The sequence below is a fragment of the Postia placenta genome (assembly GCF_002117355.1).
Source record: "Postia placenta MAD-698-R-SB12 unplaced genomic scaffold POSPLAscaffold_9, whole genome shotgun sequence".
NCBI classification, from domain to species: Eukaryota; Fungi; Basidiomycota; class Agaricomycetes; order Polyporales; family Adustoporiaceae; genus Rhodonia; species Rhodonia placenta.
The window spans coordinates 283,591-298,886 of NW_020169840.1; the positions used below are offsets into that span (position 1 = coordinate 283,591).

At 50.8% G+C, this 15,296-nt stretch overlaps 5 protein-coding genes across 5 annotated transcripts in view; 3 read left to right on the forward strand and 2 right to left on the reverse strand.

The window, feature by feature from the left end:
- Positions 1–2: 2 nt before the first annotated feature.
- POSPLADRAFT_1100433 (hypothetical protein) lies at positions 3–872 on the reverse strand (the record flags this gene model as incomplete). Its single annotated transcript, XM_024483198.1, has 2 exons — positions 3–674; positions 732–872. Coding segments are annotated over 2 exons (813 nt in total), but the record flags the coding sequence as incomplete, so codon positions are not given.
- Positions 873–1,722: 850 nt separating this feature from the next.
- POSPLADRAFT_1047187 (hypothetical protein) lies at positions 1,723–2,675 on the forward strand (the record flags this gene model as incomplete). Its single annotated transcript, XM_024479223.1, has 3 exons — positions 1,723–2,063; positions 2,143–2,359; positions 2,529–2,675. The coding sequence occupies 3 exons, from the start codon at positions 1,723–1,725 to the stop codon at positions 2,673–2,675; spliced, it is 705 nt and encodes a 234-aa protein (XP_024337628.1).
- An 827-nt stretch (positions 2,676–3,502) lies between these two features.
- POSPLADRAFT_1146743 (hypothetical protein) lies at positions 3,503–4,692 on the reverse strand (the record flags this gene model as incomplete). Its single annotated transcript, XM_024485976.1, has 4 exons — positions 3,503–3,967; positions 4,027–4,054; positions 4,114–4,460; positions 4,519–4,692. 4 exons carry the CDS (start codon positions 4,690–4,692, stop codon positions 3,503–3,505), a joined length of 1,014 nt encoding a protein of 337 aa, XP_024337629.1.
- Positions 4,693–8,948: 4,256 nt separating this feature from the next.
- POSPLADRAFT_1182032 (hypothetical protein) lies at positions 8,949–11,008 on the forward strand (the record flags this gene model as incomplete). The annotated part of the gene is made up of 11 exons (XM_024488887.1): positions 8,949–9,081; positions 9,214–9,239; positions 9,298–9,333; positions 9,389–9,617; positions 9,670–9,800; positions 9,854–9,871; positions 9,931–9,981; positions 10,037–10,162; positions 10,225–10,382; positions 10,437–10,509; positions 10,564–11,008. The coding sequence occupies 11 exons, from the start codon at positions 8,949–8,951 to the stop codon at positions 10,963–10,965; spliced, it is 1,383 nt and encodes a 460-aa protein (XP_024337630.1). The 3' UTR covers positions 10,966–11,008.
- A 1,950-nt stretch (positions 11,009–12,958) lies between these two features.
- The window catches only part of POSPLADRAFT_1057782 (hypothetical protein), a gene marked incomplete at both ends in the record, with an annotated part of 2,768 nt that continues 430 nt past the window's right edge, over positions 12,959–15,296 (forward strand). The window contains 11 exons of the mRNA XM_024480954.1: positions 12,959–13,103; positions 13,157–13,260; positions 13,315–13,350; positions 13,411–13,639; positions 13,689–13,819; positions 13,874–13,891; positions 13,949–13,999; positions 14,050–14,175; positions 14,234–14,391; positions 14,444–14,516; positions 14,564–14,934. Of these exons, the coding sequence (XP_024337631.1) occupies positions 12,959–13,103; positions 13,157–13,260; positions 13,315–13,350; positions 13,411–13,639; positions 13,689–13,819; positions 13,874–13,891; positions 13,949–13,999; positions 14,050–14,175; positions 14,234–14,391; positions 14,444–14,516; positions 14,564–14,934 (1,442 nt within the window). The remainder of the gene's footprint in view (positions 13,104–13,156; positions 13,261–13,314; positions 13,351–13,410; positions 13,640–13,688; positions 13,820–13,873; positions 13,892–13,948; positions 14,000–14,049; positions 14,176–14,233; positions 14,392–14,443; positions 14,517–14,563; positions 14,935–15,296) is intronic.

Below are 15,296 nucleotides of genomic sequence, written 5' to 3' on the forward strand. Positions count from 1 at the left end.
GCCTCGACCAGCGGAATGATGTCCAGATCGTCCACAGCTCTCTCCGCGAATGCGAGCTGTGTGAAGTCACGTTCGGACGAGTCGACGCTCTCAGCGTCGCCATCCGAATCTGATACAATCATAGATGATGCGGAGTCACCGTCAGGCCCGTCTTCTTGGTTGGCCTCCTGGTCCAACGATGCATCGCCATCGTGGTCCGACTCGGGTACCACGAAGTCGTCGAGGGAGTCTCTTTCGGCGTCACTCCGGCGCAAATCAGGTGAGGGCAGCCCTCCGTAATCGTGACGTTCCCAAGTAATGACGGTATCTGGATCTGGACCAGGGACACCTTTCTCGCGCATGAGTATCGCACGCCTGAGGAAGTCGTCGGCAAGGAATCTATTATGCTCATGGGTCTGACGCGGCGACATCCAGATTGCAGTTCGCGGCTCGAAATCCTGCGTCGGCACGCGCACTGTGGTGTCGACGAGGGAATACTGGTAGCAGTCTGAGAATGGAAATGGTGTCTTTGGCCGAAGTGGTTCACGAGACAGCGGGTGCGATGTATTGGGGAAAATGGGAACACACATCGTGCTTTCCATGAATTCGTCCTTGAGACGTGTTGGCAGACCCCGTCCAGCAAACTTGACACTGCATCTATGGGCAGGCTTGTCCCGCCAAGGGAAGTCGAGAAGCTTGTTATACGAAGCAATTCAGTTGTGAGGACTGGCCAACAACCAACGGTAACCTACGTGATCGACGTATGCGATATATGTCCCCGGCTGCATTTGGCGCGCAGAATCTAGTGCTATAGGATCTTCCAAGTGTTCCACCATGGCCACTGGGTTGAGACGGAGAGCGAGATACATTCCGGGAAGCGGTGTCCAAGTCATGTTGCGTTGGGGTCTGTGAGAGGCAATTGAGGCTTGACTTGAAGGGCAGAATGCAGAGCGAGCGGGGAGCTATGGCCTAGCAGCTCGCCTATTGTCTCAATTAAGTCAGCAAATGCGTTGTCTCTCGCCATGAGGTACATCTCGGATGCGTCAAGTGTAGAACAAGGGAAGACAAACAGGTCAAGCGCCGGTCGTCCGGCATGCTGAGTTCTTGTCAGCATGATCTCCGATCATCTGATGGGATTGGACCCGACTCTTGGCGTGCCCACCCTTGCGCGGCGGCATACTGTTCAGCTACCTCCGTATCGGGGTGGACAGAAATGCTCGCCCTTTCTTGGAAATTCTCCGCTTGAGAGATGCTCTCCATTCACCATCCTCTGAGAAGTCTCAAAGTCTCAAATTAGAACACCGACTGTGATACTTCTGGTACAAATCGTGACCCCACTGGCAACATTGCGATAAAGTTCCATATCTTGTGCGTAACATTTTGTAAGTTCAATGGAAAAAATAAGCGATTCCACTGATGGTAGATATTGTACTAACAATGACAACATCCAATATGACCTGCGTCGCGGAAGTTCTCTTCACAACGCGCATGGTGTACTACAACAATTGCATACGTCCTACCGTGGTGCTGGACACTTGGTCGTGATAAGATGGACCCACGTATCCGTCCTAGTTGAATGTGTCTTCACAAGCGATGCCTTCTGTAAGGTGTTTGTTTCCGCTTGACAATGGGACAAGACATGTAGGTACGCACCTGCATCAAGCAGGTCGAGTCTTTGTCATTTACCGATGACCATGACTATATAATGGTGAATATCCTAGAGCGTTTCGTCAAGTAATCATCATGTCTCCCTGCTACAACTGCTCGGCTCGCCCGCGTCTTGCGTCTATCGATTTCGGTACGGTCCCATTGCAAGCCGGAGACGTATGTCACATCCAAGAGTCGCTCATGAGGCCCATCGAGAGCGCACTCAAGGTCAATCTGAAGAAGCTCATGTCAATAGTCACGCTCGGCAACCACACCATTGACACGTCGAGGACTCAGGATAGCCTATGGCCCGGTTTCAAGGATCGTCCATGTGTTATCACTGAAGTCGACACCTCTGGGCCTCAGCAGAAGGTTACACACTGCGTCTTGAGTACCATGAATGGCAAGAGGATCGAGACTCTACCATATGCCATCAGGTATTTTTGCGTCCCGATGGCCTCGCTAAACCACCGTTTTCCTCGCTCGGACATTCACTTCCATACTGTTCCTGAGTAGGAAACCCCGAGGCCAGCGTGTATTGTCGCGCATTAAACTGTCTCAACATAAGCTGCCAATGAGAGCTGGACAGGGCACCCGTCATGGATCGCATCATCGTTCGGACCTCCACGTTGTCCACAACTTGCGGCAAACGAACGTGAACAAATCCGAACAATGGAAAAGATGGCTCGACAATGACGCCACCTTTAGCGAGCACATGCGGGTAGAATACACTGTGGGTTCCTTCTGTCAATCCTTAAACGATTATCACTAACACCAACATGTCATCAACGTCACACACACTCAGTATATTAGTACCGCTCACGGCGCACTTAAAACACACTCGCCAAGTCGCTCGCCTTCAGTAAGATGACATTCAAGAAGCCTCGCTCGCAACATGATAGAATGAGGACCAAGCGACGGACCCACTACATATGGAAATTGACGACAACGAATACAGGTACGCGGTTAAGAACCTAGCCGGACCCGCTATACAGGAGGAGGTCCATGACGAGTCCATGGTAGCCATCACCCTCATCGAGATCATCTGATTCGCTCAAACATAACATTTCAGGATGGTATCATACAAATATATACGGAACGGTCCTAAAGTAAGATATTTTTATAACTCGAGATGCCAGCGACGATCGTGTCTGACGTTCACTCACAGGGCGTCTCCGGAATGTCGCATGCCAACACCATTCAGAATGCTTCATTAGACAGCGGCTCTGGCACAGTGAGGGTAATGTTGGGTATTTCACTAGAATTTGGAACCGTCTCGTAACCTTGCCTGATATGTTCACGTTCAGAGCAATATAAATCTGAAGGCGCCGTCTCAACGGTCGCTCCTGATGAGGGTTGATTTGCGCAAGGACCAGATTTCCGCATGTATGCAAGTGTAATGTTTCTCTTACGGGTCTTCTATTCTCACGAACGATCTTATATTGACAAGCCTCGTTATCTATTACCATGCTTGTTTCCTTTGTTCTTGTAGCGACAATTAAGGTGTGTATGGAGCACATTAATGCTGTCGGTTCGGACTGTATCCTAGGTTGTAAAACACAGATGCGACAAGCTATTTATCTCGCAATTTGCGACAGCTCCGGGCCAGAGGGCTTCGTAGTCTCGTATACTATACCGCTAACTGTTCGTTCCATCGCTGAGATCCGAGAGCTGATCTAATCGTCTGGCTGGTAGATATTCTGACCGCCAGACACGCGAGATCTTCTCACTGCGCAGAAGTAGAATTTAACAGAATTCGACTGATTTGCGGACGCGAATTACAACGACTTTGTGTATTTGCGATACTAAATATGAAGTATAAAATCATGCAAATCCACGGGAGTACTAAAACACCGCCATACCTAGATCCGCCCCATCACATCTCTGCTGGTTGCAACTTCGTGACAGCGATTGCAAGAAGAAGCTGATTTCGCAAAACATGCTCCATTCTGGAACTCAGCATCGCTATCAGCGAGAATGAAACGGGAGACAGTGCCCCGACTCGGAGTGATGCTGCGATGAACCACGGCGCCGACACGCTAAACCATAAAACCACCCACGCATACCCCAGCATGCGCCATAAATGAGCGGGATACCGGGACTGCAGGCCTATCCGCCGCGCAACGCCGATGGCTGCGTCTTCCAGCGAGATGGCGACTGCCTGGGCTATGAAGAATGGGAAGGACGTGCCGAAAAGCATTGGATTAACCACAAGGTCGCCCACGCAGTGCATGAAACCCGATGTGGCGAAGCCGACATACAGCTGCGTATATGAGGAAGCCCAAGATCCCGGTTTCAGGCCTAGTAGGCGGCAGCATCCCTTCCCTACTGCTGCTGTGCACTGCGTAGCGTAATCCGAGGATGAGCGAGAGCTCGCACAGACCAACAAGCGATGCGTACCCGGCGAAAGTTCTGATGGTAAGTACGTCTATGTTACGCCATTCGCATCAGCAAATAGACGCTAGATATGGGCTTTCAAGCACTGACCCCCAGAATCGCCGGACTGTGTATGAGTCGGCCCAATTCCCGTACACATGTGGCCAATCTCTGGGAGGAGACCAGCCCAGGGTGACAAACACAGCAGCGATAAGACAGTACATGACGCCCGTAATGCTGATCATTGGACCCAGGAAGGCAACGATATTGACGCATCGATGGAGGTAGCCGGGGAATCCCTCGCCAAAGAGGTCGGCTGCATCTCTAAAGAAGAGCCTGTTCGAGTGCTGGTAGGCTCTGCCGAGATCCACAATCAAGTACCACCAGACCGCCTTGACGACTTGTTGATACGCGAATTCCCGGCGAGGCGTACTGGGGCGAGGCAGAAGATGGGGGATCTTAAGACAAGGTTATGGAATTCCCAAAGTCGGAAGGCACAAAGAGACATATGCGCACCTGGTATGTCCATCCTATTCCACGAGAACTGAAGAGGACGCAAAGCGCCCAGTACGTCCGACGCCAAAATGGTAACTTCTCGGGAGCAACGTGGTCTCGCTCATGTCGAAGTTCTCTCAAAGGGTTTTGCAGTAGTATGAATTGAATCGCGAGGATAAATTGGCCCGCAAGCATGCATGCAAGGCCATAATCCGTTGAAGCAACCCCAGTCGTGCAAGTAAACACCAACCCAAGAATACATACGTACACCATGAACGCCGCCGCTCTCACCGGCCATCGGGGCTGCGTTGCGACCAGAATGGAAAGATAGACATACTGCAATATGACGAGAGTTGGCAGATGCGGGGACGGACGAGGATGTGAGGCCATGGCAAGCCACATGCGACGGAGCGGCGATGGATAGATATCAGAACAAGCCTGTTTCGTGAGGCTCGACTAGTCTAGCTGTGATGAATCCAAAGGCGCTCCAGAACTGACACAGGCGCCTTCGAGTTGCTGCGAGTTTTGGTGATTTAGCGACAGCCCGCGGGTCGACCGAGCGATGGCACATCTGAAGTCAACCTGGACCACCAGAGGTAGACAGCTTTGCTTCTTCAACCTTGAGCTAGGCGACAGCTCAGGAATAGCGCCACAACGAATGTGCTAAACGATCACTTGAACATTCACCTAGTCACTGAGCGCGCGGAAAGCGGGACAATTGGCGTCTATCTGTCGATCCAGTAACTTGGTGCTTTTGCATGAGAAATGAACTTCACATAAATGATCGGAAATTGCACATATCTATCAGACGCTTTGTCACCACGCGCGGGTCCTTATCGCGGCGGCCGGCTGCGCAAATGTGGTCTCATGTCCAGACTTATAAGTCCCGAATTATGGCATGGTGGGACAAAGAGATGAGTATGAGGTCATGGGAGGGATATTCTGGACGCTGTAGCTTTCGTAAGCGTATGTCAGTGAATCACGCGGGCTGAGCCTCCGCGACGAGAGCTTCGGTAAGGCATTACTCACACAGATCTCAGCAGTCGGCGTTGGTCCGCTACCACTTCATTTCGCAATTCAGATTGCCGCCAACGTCCACTCGCTCACGAAAGGTTTATCGAGGTAGGCTGGAGGCAGCAGGCAGCATCATAGGTCCATGTTATCCGTATTACACCCTACGTTGGAGGCATCCCAATGGAGACTTGAGCACCGACGTTGAGCCAAACAAGAGAAACAATTTCCCAGAGCCCAGACCGGCCTACGACGCTAAAGAGAGTAAGGCTCTATCGGGGCGCCGCATACCTCCGTCGTGAAAGGCAGGGAAGTGGGGATTAGGGAAGCCTGAGCGATAGACCACGAGAATATAGATGCAGCGTACAATGGATAAAGAGAGTATGCAGTAGACAACAACAGTGTGCAATTGGCACTTTCGCGCATGCATATATTCGAAAAGAACGCTGTCTTGTTACAGATAAGCTCTGCGTAGCAGACAGTTGTAATGATCAGTCGCGGCTCAGCTTCGAAGTATAGTAACTTATCTCGCTCATCCTTCTCTAACAGCGAATCCAAAAATCGCCCTAACGCGAATCACATTTGATACGTCTTCCAGTTGACAGACTACCTTTAGTGCTAGATTTAGGCCGGTTCCGTCTTGGAAAAGCACGTTGTGCCAGCTTGCTTTTGTGTTAGCTACGTAGATGTCGAGGACTAAATGGCCATAGTATGCTAACAGCGGTTCTCGAGGGTAAAAATGCGAAGGTTAATGAGGAGTACTTTTACTTTCGTGGAGACGCATCGTCAGCGAGTGATAAATTATCTCCCACCATTCCATCTGAAATCTGTCTTGTATCCAGGCAATGGGTGTTTAGTGATCACAACCAGCTATGGCGTTTCCAGGTAGGAAATCCTCTCACCGACCGGGCACAAGACAGCCGTCTTGTTGGGTGCTGATGGTTCCCCACAGACAATTGGCACCAGAATCGCGCATCTGCTCTAGTCTCGAGCGAGCTATGCCACTTGCCCAAGCTGCGGTATGACCCCAAAGGCGCAGGGTCTGACTACGTATTCGGGTTATTCGGCCAGTACAGCATGCAGAGCATGTCAAAGAGCACCTAGGACCTCACCAGCTGAGGAGTCAGAGAATGTGCTAGGGGTAAACCGACATGACAGGAAGGTGTTGGCGTATGATAGTACGACGCACCAAGGAGGTATAAATGGACTGGACGCAGAATGAAAAGAAGGTCTCGGACACTCGATGTCAATTAAGCTTTTGTCTGAATCCAATTTCAGAGCCACTTGTCAGTTAGGCTCATTTATTCACACAACAAAATGAATGAGTTGTGTTTCTAGCGATTATTCAATACTCACGTCTCACATTCACGAGGAGAATGACACTTAACGCAATTGAACTAAGCATTTCAGCGAGTTGAGAGCCATGCCAATGGGGTCCGTTACACGTTGGTCATGAATTTGGGCAGATGTCGGGTCAATTCAGGTACCTGATAGCGGCATGATCAGGCATTGTCACGGGGTGAAGATGGTGAGTACTCACTACGTGAGGCTTCGTGGGTTCTGTAAGTGAATCAACGTCGTTCGAATCATCATAGGACTTTTCTTCCTACCAGAACAGCTGCGGCCAGCAGACGAACGGATGTCTGTCACTCATCACATGCCTCCCAATCCCCCAGGAATCTCATAGCGCTAGCCCAAGTCGCTGGAGTAAGTGAGTTTAGCGCTTCGCTGGTCGGCATGGACTCGGCATAGATTGATGACATAATGTTACGTAAATATCCTCTTGCTTATAATAATGCCCTGCAAAGCTTCGGGCCGTCTAATAGTATAATTCCTTTTTATTAGCTTACTAGCCGTCTTCGAAAACGTGTCTGGTTCCGTCCACTGGATGAGAAAGCATGATGTGGATAGTCGATATGCATACTAAGAGCCGCAGTGTTGGTGAGTATTCGAGTTGTCGCCAAATGTTTGTCGCCTAACACTTTGTCGCACGCTATTCAGTTCAAGTGTGTAGCACCTCGCACCGTTCTGTCGGTTCACTGACGGATGGATTGCTACCTCAGGTCTCAGATCTCAGGTACTACGAAAGTCCTCATGATGCACTCCACTATCATATGCACCAGAGCTTATTCAATTGCTATTACTGTCCGCCTCTGTCACACCAGCCTTGGGTTAACCTCCCGACATGCCCGACGCAGTAGATTCTCTCTATTGCAAACGAGCGCTGTCGAGCTTAAATGTCGTCGGGAGCTATCCAGAGCATTGTCTTCCGCGAAATGAGACTATCTTTGTGTTTCCGATGACCGGCGAAGGTTAGGCTATCTGTCACTCTGACTGTGTCAGCTCCAACGATTTGAGATATGGACAAAAGGTGAGTCAAATGACCATGTCTTCTGGTATAGTACCGTAGCTCTCCTCACTTGTGCAGCCGTAGGACCTATCGTAGGACCGTGTAACTTTAATTTACACAGCTCGACCTGACCTGCTGGCTCACCAGAACTACATCTGACGCCTCACCGGTCTGCGGAAAAATGAACTTACCCCTAGACGTGTGTCAGGTTCCAGGAAGCGACGCACCTCCTGAAGTCACTAGCGATGCATTCCAAGCTGTCGATGCACATACTGCATGTTGCCACAGCAATAGACCTACACGGAATGCAGAGGCATGTGTACTACTCGTGTAATGCAGAATTGGGAACTTACAACCTCTGATGAATAACGATATGAGCACAAATGTTCCTCGCAGGTCCCTTCGATCTCGGCAAATTAAATGTCGGCTCTCATGAGAAGTAATCAAGATGGATCTCTGATACTAATAGAGCAGAACCATAAGTTGGGTACAAAACAACCAATCTGAGCCTAGCGCAATTCATGGGTGAGCTCATTGTAAGCTGCTGGACCGGGTTAAGGTACACATCAAATCGCATATGCAATGCCGGGATGGAAGCCATATATGACGCGCTACGAAGCTCATGCCATAGAATCATCACTCTAAACGTGCATAGCATCAGTATGTATTGGCGGGTAGGTCAAGACACAAGTCATTAAGCCAGCCAGAATTCTTCGGCCCCTAGTCTCATCGCTTTGATGGACAGCATCAGGGTCCATAAAACCCTCAGCGCCACATCCCGTCGACGTCCCGATCCGTCATTGTGGCAACCCTCCAGCGCACGCAGCACATGCTACTGGTGCGAGGTAAGACTTGTTAAGCTATAGTGAGCTTAAATGACGCCCCTATAGTCTGGCGAGGTGTTTCAGAGTACATCACTTTTCCCAAAGCCGGATGCACTACCGAAAGGTTACGGCTCTACGGCGCGCTCGTCGAGGTATAAATATGCTGCTATGCCAGCAGCATAGGCCCAACGTCTCCAGCTCAATCAGACCTCGGTACTGACAAGTTGGTCTCGCCACATCCACATCTTCGCAATCTCCATCTCGATATGTACCTGGCAACTCTTTGCGTCCTGGCGTTGCTGAGGGCGGGTGTAGGTTATGCTCAGGATACCAATGTGACATCGACGTGCCAGCAGATTGCCATTGCTGTTTCCTCTGCGTCGTTCGTCTATTATCCCCGTATGTGTTTCTCGCCTGCCCAAGCTTCGCATGATGGTGACAGCCGCCCTATAGCGAGCCTTTCATACAAATCGGACATATATCACTATGCTACTTCAAGCACCGAGAATGCTACTTGCTCCGTGGAACCAGGCACCGCCGAGGACGTGGGCATAATAGTGCGCTTTTCACATTCTCGCTGAGAGAAAACGCGTCCGAGCACTTCCTTGCATGTAGCTTCAAATCCTAGGCGCGAACCAGGCGCCCTTTGCGGTGCGCTGCGATCATCGGATCCATATAGACCCTGGATTGACGCAGATGAGCACAGGTCAAAGGCGGTGGGCATGCAATGAACCCTGGGTATTCGTCCACGACGGGCGTGCAGATATCCATGACCAGGTTCAACAGCGTCGTCTACGATGCGTCTACGAGCACAGCCGCAATAGGCGCTGGTCTTACCTGGGACAAAGTGTACTCAGCGCTCGAACAGTATGACGTGAATGTCGTCGGCGGCAGGGTCACTGGCATCGGTGTGGCAGGTTTCACCCTCGGAGGAGGTCTGTCAATTCATTTCTCCATCTCCAATCATCCGATCTGATCGCGTGATAGGCTATTCATGGCTAACGAACCAATACGGTCTGACGCTTGACAACGTTCGCACATTCGAGCTCGCTCTGCCCAACGGAACGGTGACGAATGTGACCGAGTCCTCGAATCCCGATCTCTTCTTTGGGCTGAAGGTATGACATATCCCTCGACGCCACGAAGCGATGGATACTGATCTTGCATTTAGGGTGGCTACAATAATTTCGTGAGTTCTGCATACGTCACGGTCTGGGGATGTGATTCGATGTGTCCTTGCACGCACAGGGCATAGTCACGACATTCACCTTCCAGACATATCCTCAAGGTCAGGTCTGGGTATGTCGGTCTGTCGTGCAAATTATACAACATGTTAAGAGTGTCACATCTGCAGGGTGGTCAGATCACATATCCATCATCGAGCGTCAATAATGTTAGCGCTGCCACGGCAACCTTTTCGTCGAATGTCACCGACCCGAAGGCGGCTATCATCACCACCTACGACTATACCGGTGGGCTGGTGCGTGGATATACTATCTACTGTTCGTCTCATGGAGTCAACGGAATATGCGATAATGCCAGATTCTTGCGTCTGTCATAATCTTCTACGATGCTCCTAATCCTCCGTCGGGGATTTTTGACGACTTCCTGTCAATACCGGCATTGGCGACCAACGTCAAGACACGTTCTTTCCTATCATTGGTACAGGTCGAGACGACGCAGGAAACAGCCAACTTCCGGTAATGCATCGTGCCATGGGTTATCGTTGCAATGGACTCACATGTGCCTTGCAGCGGATATTACAATACAGTGCCTTTGACGGAGATCACCGAGGGCATTCTGAACGACGTGCTCACGGAAGCTCAGGTCTGTTCATCTTCAGTCTAACGTTGATGCGTCCTGATAAGATGCCTCCGACAGTATTGGGGCGAACAGCTGCAACTCGACTCGGACCAGATCATCAGTTACGACGTCGAGCCGTTCCTTCCGACCATTCTCACGCACGGAGGCCCGTCGGCATACCCGTGGACGCGCACTGAGCGCTACTTGCCCTTGAACATTTATTTCAGCTGGTCGGACGAGACTTATGACAGCGACTACTATGCTGCGATCACGCAGACTGCGACAAATCTGACGTCTGCTGCGGTGGCGGAGGGGCAAACGAACATCTCAGGCGTGCCGCACTACCCGAATTATTCGCTGTACGGGACACCGATCTCGGACATCTGGGGCACCGCGCTGCCGACGCTCGTGGAGCTGAAGCAGACGTACGATCCAAATAATGTGATGGGTCTTGCGGGTGGATGGAAGGTGCCGACGTGAACGTGATTTTGTGATGACGAATACGACATAATTGTCTCATGTGCTTATATTTGTGTGGGGTCGTGATTGCTAGCTCAAATTGTGGGACGCGGTTCCTACGGTCATCTCAGCGCGGCCTTCATGTTCAGTGCAGCCGAGAGAAGCACTACTTCCGCCACAAGACAAGGGGCCTGGATGTAAAGACCCATAAGCCGCACAAACAAACCTTGATGTGCAGACAGCATCCAGACGTGTACTGTTGACATGTCAAAGACATGAAGTGCGTAAGTGAACCTGGAGCGCTGTGACGCAAAGCCACAACATTTCGGGATTTCCCGTTAGGCAGATCAAATGTTGGTTGGTTCGAATGCAAGTCAACCTTCCTTATCACTTGCATCATGCAACATGTTCAAATCTCTTCGCCACTGGGACTGTTGTAAACTTTGGCGTCTTCGGCTTAGCTTTATATGTACATGCGCTTCAAGCGACAGTCCTCCCGTCACCCAAAAACGAAGCCTGATGTGTAGGCTGCCTAGGGGAGACGGCTCCAATGTGCCTTGACTCGCGCGAAGGATGCTGCCGTCATTTGCGCATGGATTGCATCATGGAGTCAATGCACTCCCACTCCAATGCCCTGCGTTGACATTTTGCTGTGTCATCGCGGGATTAGAGTGTCTAGGATGTCTTGTGAAAGACAAATGTGTGGGTTGTCGGAAGCACTGGTGAGAAGTACATTACCCCTATTAAACGTGAAACGCGCGTATATAGGTACATAGTGATATCGAAGCTCAAGCCCGGCCTTTAGGTGGGCTTACGCAGGATTCGATTGGTCAGAAGCCCGGGCCTGGACAGCGTCTATGAAATAGATTATGTCGCCGTCAAGGACAAGGACTCTGGTCCGGAAACGATCTTTGGGTGTCACTGATTCCAACTCACGCCACGGGCAGCCCAGACATACTCCGGACACCGTCCGGCAGGGATAGCATTTTCGATTGTCACTTGTATTACATTCTTGTCCTCCGGACATTGTATGCTAGCCAATCATTATTCCATGTTCGTGCAATGTCCGGAGTCCGGGAACACCTGCCGAAAACACTATCCCTACCGGGAGGTGTCCGGACTCCGCACAATGGGTCCTGCTCGCGGTGTCATGTAGCTTGCACACCCATGCTACCGACCTGACAGGTTGTAGCTAATAATAGAGATCGCTCATCTTCGCCACTGACGCACTTCATACACGAGGATGTATTCGCTCTATCTCAGCAGATAGCATACACAGTGTACGACGGCATACCAGGATTTGCGTCCCCTCAAAGACCGAGATAAGCTCTCGCAGTAGCCTGTGGCCTGCAGCAAGCCTGTAATCAAGCATGAGCCCTGGCCTGGTCTTGCCTGACGTCCGGTGACGGCACGGCTTCCCGTTTTGCTGAGCTCTCATCTCCCAAATCCCAATGCAAAGCCAGGCTCTCGTTGAGTCCTAGCTGCAAGCCTCTTGTTATGCGCGGGATACGTATATTGCCCTTCCTCTGACCTGGTTGCAGATCAGTCCCTCCTGGCAGCTGATGTGAGTATTCTCTTTATTCTCATCATTTGCCATTCAACTCACCGTCGGTGCAGGCTATTCAAGGCCTGGCTGATGTGCCTATCTATCATGAACCAATCTCACCGCCCACTTGTCAGGTCGATGGCTTCCCACGTATCTGATGTTTTATGCTGTCCGCGAGGACCTGACAATCGCCGACGTTGGGCTAGATTGGTATGATGACGATTCTATAACAGTTTACTCCACCAGCGCCTCCGTCATCCTCCAGGGATTCTGCGACATCCCTTAGGTCAATTTCCGCATCGCTCCCGCGTGGGTAGCGTGCTGCGTTCGGTGCGACAGATCGGTCCGCCGCTATATAAGACTGTCGCGTGAGGATTACCCTCTCATTGCACCTACCGACTCATCAACTCAATTAGATTGCGAATCAAATTCGTAAACGTGAAGAGGCCAAGCTGGCTACATCACGTAATGTATCTCGCTGCTGCTTCAGTCGCCTTGACTTTCGCGGCTGTCAAGCAAAGTGCATTGGTTCACGCGCAGAGCACAAGTGTACAAACAACGTGTCAACAGATTGCGTCTTCAATTTCACCTGCGTCCTATGTGTACTATCCTGGTGGGTGCTCGGCTCCCCTCGACATGTCTGAGAACTGATGTTTCGCATTCTAGCGGATCCCCAGTATCAGCAGGACATAGCCCACTATGCAAAATCTAGCACGGAAGAATCAATCTGTTCTGTGGAACCAGGCACGACCGGAGACGTTGGCATCATTGTGCGTTGTATATGTGCGATCGGCACAACAAGCTTTGATCGCGCCTTGATATAGCTCCAGATTCTGGGGGCAACTCAGACTCCATTCGCGGTGTGTGTGTTCTCGGCTTACGTCGTGGTGTTGCCTTGTATGACCATACTTCGTGCGTAGGTCAAGGGCGGTGGTCATGTCATGAATCCCGGATATTCGTCCACGTCGGGTGTCACAATTGCGATGACGCGATTCAACGTGGTGGACTACGACTCAGGCACAGAGACGGTTGCCTTCGGCTCAGGGTTGATCTGGGATGACGTCTACAAGGCGCTTGATCTGTACGATGTGAACGTCGTTGGTGGGAGGGTATCGGGTATTGGGGTGTCTGGATATACTCTGGGCGGCGGTCCGGTTACTTTATTGCATTCACAGAACGGGATTCTGACGCTTCACAGGCTACTCTTGGCTGACAAACCAACACGGCCTGACACTCGACACAGTGCAAGCCTTCGAATTGGTTTTGCCAAATGGCACTGTCATCAACGTCACTGATTTCGACAATCCCGACTTGTTCTACGGACTGAAGGTGAGAATACACTATCAAAGGGTTCGTGCTTTCTGACCGAGGGCGGCTACAAAGGGCGGCCTCAACAATTACGTGTGTTTGCGGTCCCATATGATGCTATGTGATATATATTGACAAATGTATTCGAAGGGCGTTGTCACGAAGTTCACCCTCAGGACATTCCCGCAGGGTGAAGTATGGGTATGTCACATAGGCTTTACAACGGCTTTTGGTCCGCTCATATGGCGAAGGCCGGACAAGTAACGTACTCCGGAGCTCAGGTTCAAGCCATTACAGATGCGACATACAACTTTGCGAACTATGTTACCGATCCGAAAGCAGCGATAATCACGACTTACGACTACATCAGCGGATCGGTAGGCTCACGCATCAATGTTCGATTCGAAGACATCGCTAACGACGAGTCTTGCCTAGCTCGTCTCATCCGTGATCATGTTTTACGACGCACCAACGCCTCCCGCGGGCATATTCGATGAATTTATGTCGATTTCTTCGTTGGAATCCACTGTTACGACACAGTCATTCGTGTCCTTCATTTTGAGTCAGGCGTCAGACGCGACAACAAATTTCCGGTACTCGTTCTGCCTTCTAATCTTCGTCGCAACCCTCGATCATTTCTCGCAGCGGATTTTACCATACGGTACCCGTCGAACAAATTACCCTGGGGATCCTGGAGGAGGCCATTGCCTTGACAGAGGTATGTTCCTACCCTTCTCCTATGTGCATTAGTTGACGTAATGCAAGTACTGGTACAACGAGCTACTTGGCGAATCTGCTGGTATCATCAGCATTGATATTGAACCATTCCTACCGACCATCCTCGATCATGGTGGTCCGTCGGCCTACCCGCATACGCGCGCTCAGCGTTTCCTGCCACTGAACCTCTACTTCGGCTGGGAGCTTTCGCAATATGACACTGACTTCTACAATGCGATTGTCGCAAGTGCAGCCGTCCTTACTGCGGTGGCCTTGGTTGAGGGCCAGACATCCGTACAGGACGCACCACACTATCCGAACTATGCGGTGTACGGAACTCCGTTGAACTTGGTATATGGAGCTGCCTTACCCGAGCTTATTACCCTGAAAGAATTGCACGATCCGACCAACATTATGGGGTTGGCAGGGGGATGGAAGATACCAATGTAACTGCATTTATCCTCGTATATAGACAACAGTCTGCATAATTATACATAACCCATTCACTACCGAGTACTGAGTAGCGATGATCGATAACCGGCGCTAAATGAGCACTGCAAACAAGACAAAATAACGCGTTCGCGTAACGGGCGCGTGTTACTTTAACGTATCGCTGCCTTCTTCGGATCGTTGCTGGCATCAACTGTCCCTTAACCACTCTCCAGGGGTCCTACGCTCCGGGAACGACTTTCAGCTACATACTGAGACAATAGAGAACATCATGGCTCCCGCCAATAATCAGTCTAAAGCTCAGTCTGCGGACAAACTCAAGACAGAAAAG